The 6064-nt window shown below is 49.9% G+C and overlaps 1 protein-coding gene across 1 annotated transcript in view; it reads right to left on the bottom strand.

Annotated features, from left to right (window-relative positions):
* Window positions 1-585: 585 nt before the first annotated feature.
* The window catches only part of MAPK8IP3 (mitogen-activated protein kinase 8 interacting protein 3), a 63578-nt gene continuing 58099 nt past the window's right edge, over window positions 586-6064 (bottom strand). Inside the window, 3 exon segments of the mRNA XM_009275145.2 lie at window positions 586-3546; window positions 4124-4267; window positions 4542-4721. Of these exon segments, the coding sequence (XP_009273420.2) occupies window positions 3425-3546; window positions 4124-4267; window positions 4542-4721 (446 nt within the window). The 3' untranslated portion in view covers window positions 586-3424.

The raw sequence follows: 6064 nt of genomic DNA, 5'->3' as shown, positions 1-6064 counted from the left end.
GCACAGGACCGCAGTGCAGGTGTTAGTCATGGTGCTGCTCAGGGCAGAAGCCGCTCCTGGCGTAAGGAGGCAGCTCCCTTGTCTATTATTGCTATGTACAGCCCTTGGATTAATGCAGTTCTACAAAATAAATATGAACATGTCTAAGTACTGCTGGGACTAAGAGGAACTCGCTTCCTGCTGCGCTGAATGTCACCGATTCCTATGGGACACTGTGAAATACCACCCTGTATTGGCAGGAGACACTGGTAAATTGAGTGTTGAAACCTGAGCCTGATGTGTTAACCCTGGCAGCTCACCTGAAGGGGACACCAGGAGGACAGCTGCAGCTAGCCAGCAGCTGAATGGTTGTCTTTTCCACCTTTTATTTCTGACGCTGGGAGAAGCTACACATTGCACTGTGGCTTGCAAGACCAGCCCCTTCTGTTCTGACCTGGTGAGCAATCCACATCTCATTTCTTGCCACTAAATTGGTCAACGGTGAACACCTGAGCTGCCATTCCCACTCTTTTAAGTGTCTTGCCGTTATTAAAGACTGAGCAGAAATCCCAGTCCCTTTATAGGAACAAAACGCCCGGCACTTGCTGATGTTAACACATTTATTACATACAGAACAGATATGGTTTGTTGTTTGATAGCATAGGGGACAAAGCAAGGGAACGTATTCATACAGCAGTCTCTTTACAGAATGCCATCTTCAGAACAAATAGCGGAGTTTACAGGCCTTAAGACACTTTTTAAAATCCTTTTGTAACATACAAGATACTTTACATACATCACAGTGGAGATATGACAGGGAAGTGTGTTGAAGCCAGTCAGTTCTCACCTTGCTGCCCAGCAGCCACCAAACGCCCACAGGAGCTGGTTCTACTTAGCTGTAGCTGTCCCTCTTAGACATGTGCTTCTCTTGGAGGAAAACGTGCACTGAGCTGGAAAGGAACCTGTCGGTTAGAGGCCCAAGACCGGTTTCCTTACGTTGCCAGGGCCTGGTGGGTGACAGGAGACCGAGTACTGTCACTTCAACTGCTAAAACCAGATAGAGAACAAACAATAAGAGGTAAGAACATTGCAATTCTGTATTTTCCTATGGAAGAGTCGATAGAGCTAAGGAACCAGGCCTACTAGGCTGCCTTTTTTTTCCTTCAATTAGCCCAAATTATGAAGTTTACCTGGCCCTAACTGATGAACTGTTACATGTTTGTGGAATCTGTGGTCTAAATGTTGATCTTGTTAACTTTAATGCACTCTGTGTTGTGATCCAAAGAGCTCTTCCTAGCAGAAAGCATTTTGGGAACGTGAATGAGAAGTCTGGCACGGTCAGCAGTGGCCCGGTGAAATGTCCCCCTGCATGCAGGTGGCGGCTCCAAGCACCCCTTAGCCAAATGCCAGCCACAGAGCCTGGTGTGCCGAGGGCTGGAGGACACCATCCAGCTGGTTTCCTACCTCGGTGAAGAGTGGTGTGGGTGCACGTGTCACCAGCACCGCTCACAGGCAGCGTGGGCACCACTGCGGCTCCGTACTTTGGTGGCTGAGGCTTCTGTTCTCCAGAGATGTCCTCTTGCCCCAGCTCTTTCTGAACTGTGGATCCAAAAATCATTTCAGTGCTGCTGCATCAGGACAGATGCCACATGTTAGAGCTTCCCCTGGGAATGCTGCATCCCTGCAGTACATGAGTAGCTTTAGACCACAAGCCTTGGGGGCAGCCTGGTCTGTGGCAACAAGCACAGGACACAGCTGGGAGCTTCCCAGGAGATGGAGGCTTTCCCCAGTTGTCCCCATACTGCCACACTGGCACAAGGACATCCCTGTGAACCCTGGCGTGCTGCACAGCTCAGGGAAGAAACAACATGACCACCAGGAGCTTCCAAATTCATCACTAACAACTGCTACTCGCTCTAGTCCTGCACATCCAGGAGGGAGTGTCCAAAGGAAACAGAACTTGTCCTTGTGGAGACAGGACTGTTTCCGCTGTCAGAAAGGGAGAACAAAACATTGCCTCTACATCTGGAGCTGCCATGTTCTGCATCTGGGGCTCAAAACCGCTCTCCCTGGCCCCATTTTTTGCTGCTTCTCTTGTAAGGAGGATGCACGTTTGCAATCCCCCAGCACTGCTGACAGAAGGAGGGCCATCAGAATTTTTCTCGGGGGTTGTCAATTCTTTTCAGGAGTCAGAAATTTCCAGCTTTTCAAACTACTTAGTAACAAAGTCAGTGCTTGCAATGTTAGGTAAAAGAGGTCGGGAGATCTGGCCTCAATTCCTTTTTCTGTGTGACCTCAGGTGAGACACAGCCTTTCTATACCTTGACTGCACCTACACAGTCTTTCCTAACCAACAGCCACAGTGTGAAGGAAAACAGCCATCTCCTCCAGCAGCTCCCAGGATGGGGACACAGCCTTATGAGTCAAGGTAATCTCAATGTGTTAATGCAGAATTCACAGCAGACCAACATCATCTGCCCTCGCTTGTGTTTTAAAAGCCAACAAATGCTATGCAGAGATAGCTTTCTCCTGAACCTTTCAGAATGAATGAACTCAAGAGTTCTTTTCTGCCTGGCATTTTTGGAAGGGGGAGTTAAAAGTATTGCTGCCTTTTCTGCTCTTAAAAAAGCAAGGTTCCAGTACCCCTTTGCTACCACAGTTTCAAAAGGCCCTGTGGCCTCCACAATCAAACACCTGTCTCCCATCTGAGGCTACCAGACAATCCTCCCCGGACACACACAGTCACCCAGCACACGACTGCTGAGACAAGAGCAGCAGCAGAGGAGGGGGACTTCCCATCTGCAAGCGTGGAGGATGTGTTCCTCACAGTAATGGCACTGCTGCCTTCTCCAGCCAAACAGCAGAAGTGCTGCCCAAACCCTGACACTCCTTTCTATCGAGGGTTCCTTGGACCTGGCTGCTCTCAGTCCGTGGGACATTATTCTGTGCTTATGGGTGGATAAGGTGGAGAGTCCACTGGTGAACTAGAAAGGATTTCTGCTAGGGTGCTGCAGAAGTTGTGATTCACCATCACCACTTTAGCAGGGGACGCCAGGGGGACGTACTTCTTCTCATGCAGGTGGGAGTGAGGCAACCTGCTGGAGAACCTGAGCCACCACCCATCCAGCTGCCAGCTCCCGAGCGCTGGGCAAAGGCTTTGCACAGTTCTAGCTCCAAGCTTCACTTCATCGATGCACTGCCATTTCTCTCCTTATAGATGCCAGCTCCAAGAGCAGAACAATAATCCAACCACGCAGAAAGCGCACAGGCCCAAGATGAAAGCTGCAAGTTCAGAGGTTAGAAGGGGGTCACAGTCCGAGGCAGGAGCCGTTGCAGTTGTCTGGGGTCGGTTTCCAGCAGTAGGTATAATGCAGGCGTTCTGTATGTACATCTTGGCATTCAGGTGGGAGGAGGGACACTTACATTGGTGGGAAAGGAGAAATTCTCACTCAGGGATGTATGATACCTGCCACACAATAATGTGGCTCCTTTCAGCCTTGGAAAGTACTGGCTTCACCTGGGTGGCATCTCCTGCATTCTCCTCTGTCTCATCATCTTCTCCATCCCCTGAACAGAGAAAACAGAGAGTAAAAAAGGCAAGAAAGAAAATCCCAAATTGCACTGCTCTGGAATACTTCCAAAGAGGCTAATATCCCTGTTACAGTCTCGGCAGTCTGACAACAGACAGCATGAGCTGAGACCTTCCTTTATGCCTGGAGAACATCTATAGTAACATGATGCTTTTCTGAAGCAGGACTGTACGGAAGGAACAAACCACCTCCAGCAGTAGGGAAAACCACCCCCTTCCTTTCGGGGAAGCCAATGTTTACAACACAGAGCGCCCTCGAGCAGCACAGCTGACCACAGCAGGGCAGCAATGTTTGGAGCCAGTGGCACAGATGGTTTTATTCTTTCCAGAGCCATTAACGCAGACTGCGTGGCACTGCAGGCACAGGCAGGGGCAGGGTTTGGCAGCCTTGTGCTGTGCAAGGAAAATGCTTGCTATCTGCCCTCACAGCCAGAGGCAGGAGAAACAGAGAGCACTGCTCTTCAGATTTCACTGCCCACAGCAGTGATCCCTCTCTCCACAGCCACGGCCCTGCGCCCCTTCCCGTTCCAGACGCCTCCCACCACAGGCACTCACCGATCCGGAAATCGATGTACCCTTCTCCTCCACTCAGCACCAGGACGTTCTTCAGCTTCTGCCCCTCGGTCTCTGTGGCCGCTGTGCTGGGATTCTCCGAAGGGCTGTCCAACACACTCCCATTCAGGGTTGCTAGGACATTGCCTGGGAGAGGACAGAGGGTGCTGTCAGTGCCTCTGCTCAGCCCCCACGCATTTAACACACACACACACACACAAACACAATTGGGCAGGCCAATTCCTTCTGCTGGTGAAATCTGTAAGTCACTGCAGTTTAAACTACTGATGTCTGAGCCAAAGTGATCTGCAAGCACTAGAAATGGCAGGGACAGCCGTCTGCTGCAGGTCAGCTCAAGCTCCTCCCGCAGAATGGACGGCGGGACAAGACCCCCACAAGGAAGGGCTGTGCTCATCCTTACCAGGCACAGAGACGAAGAACTTGACAGCATCACGGTGGCCGTGGAAACAGAGCTGTGCCTGAGCCATGGAGCAGTAGGGAATGAAACTGCTGGCAGATTTGTCACTGTTGTCATCACCGTACACGTGGATGACCCCGCCAGAGCGGCTGCCCTCTCCAGAGGTTGGTGAGGTCTTGTTGGCTGGGGACAGGGAGGAGGAATATTGTCAGCAATGGCTTTGAGTCCCATTTACAGAAGGGACTCAATCAAAGAGAAAACTCATGAGCCATGAAGGAAAACCTTTAAAGGCACAGGTCTCTTTAAAGGTCTTGCGTAAAGGATGTGATGGAGGAGACCACGCTAGACTATACAGTCCCTCTCTCTGAGGCTGGTAACAATCCACTCATGATAACAAACTACATTTTCTCATCAAATCTAGTATTTGGCTACTAACGAGGCACTCATCGCTGGAGGTGCTGGGCAAGAGTGACCCTAGGGCAAGCTAGACAAGGTCTCTGAGGTGTCCCAGTGAAGGCCCCTTCACCAGCAGCAATCCTGTCCAGGCTCCAGAAATCACCTACTGTCCTAGGATCAACCTTGGTCTTTTGTACCTGGCAGGGTATCCAAAGGTGTCCATTGTACCCATGAGACATTAAGGGCACCTGGAGGAGAATTACTGCTATTTTCTGGATTGGTGAAGTTGCTCAGTTTCCAAGTTAAGTCCTTTGCTCATGCAAAGCCGTGATCACACAGGCTGCTGAAAGCAGTCTCTGGGTCTGATGAAGGCCTCTCAGCCCAGTAAATGTCACACCAGTGGAGTGAGGTCCTTCCTTAGTCCTTGATTTAGTCATGACACCAGAAGATCAGCTACTCAAGCAATGAACATCTGAAAGATGTTCACCATCCATAGCTTCCAAGGATTTCAAGGTGGGCTCAGGGGCCTGCATCCTTCATGTCCAGGCTCTGAGAATGTGAATGCTTCCACTCACCAAGGAACAGAGACCAGTGCTCAGAGCTCAGGATGGGAGATGCTTTCCTTCCGCATGCACCCACATCAGTAAAACAGAAACAGCACTAAAATCAGAAGGCTTTCACTTTCTGTGAGAGAACTGAATTGCTTGCTTAATTTTCTGTAGTTCTGTATTTTGGCCTGGGCTGGATTTCAATTATTAAGTGACTTGGACAAGGGAGACTTTTACCTATCAGGCTTAAGCCAGGATGGCAAGACAAGTACAAGTATTTTGATGGAAGAATGAGAATCAATGTGTGCAGGGGGAAGGTCCCCAAGATGAAGGCTCTCTGCACCTCTGTGCTTTGGTTTGCTGTGAGCAGCTGTAACTGGATGAGCTCAACTGATTGACAGACAGGGCTGGTACTAGCACGTCTTCTCACTCAACATCTGGCTTCTTACTGCAACCAATATCAGGTGCTTTAAAAGGAGGAGACACATGTTGATAATGCTTCTGGACAGCCACAGAAATGTCTTACAATGAGAAAAACATACTCCTTTCTGACCCTGGAAAGGCTAAGGTAAGCAAAAATTT

Source organism: Aptenodytes forsteri, unplaced genomic scaffold, assembly GCF_000699145.1.
Source record: "Aptenodytes forsteri isolate BGI_AS27 unplaced genomic scaffold, ASM69914v1 Scaffold481, whole genome shotgun sequence".
NCBI lineage: Eukaryota > Metazoa > Chordata > Aves > Sphenisciformes > Spheniscidae > Aptenodytes > Aptenodytes forsteri.
The sequence above is the reverse complement of the archived record's forward strand: the minus strand, read 5'-3'. Positions and strand labels throughout refer to the sequence as shown.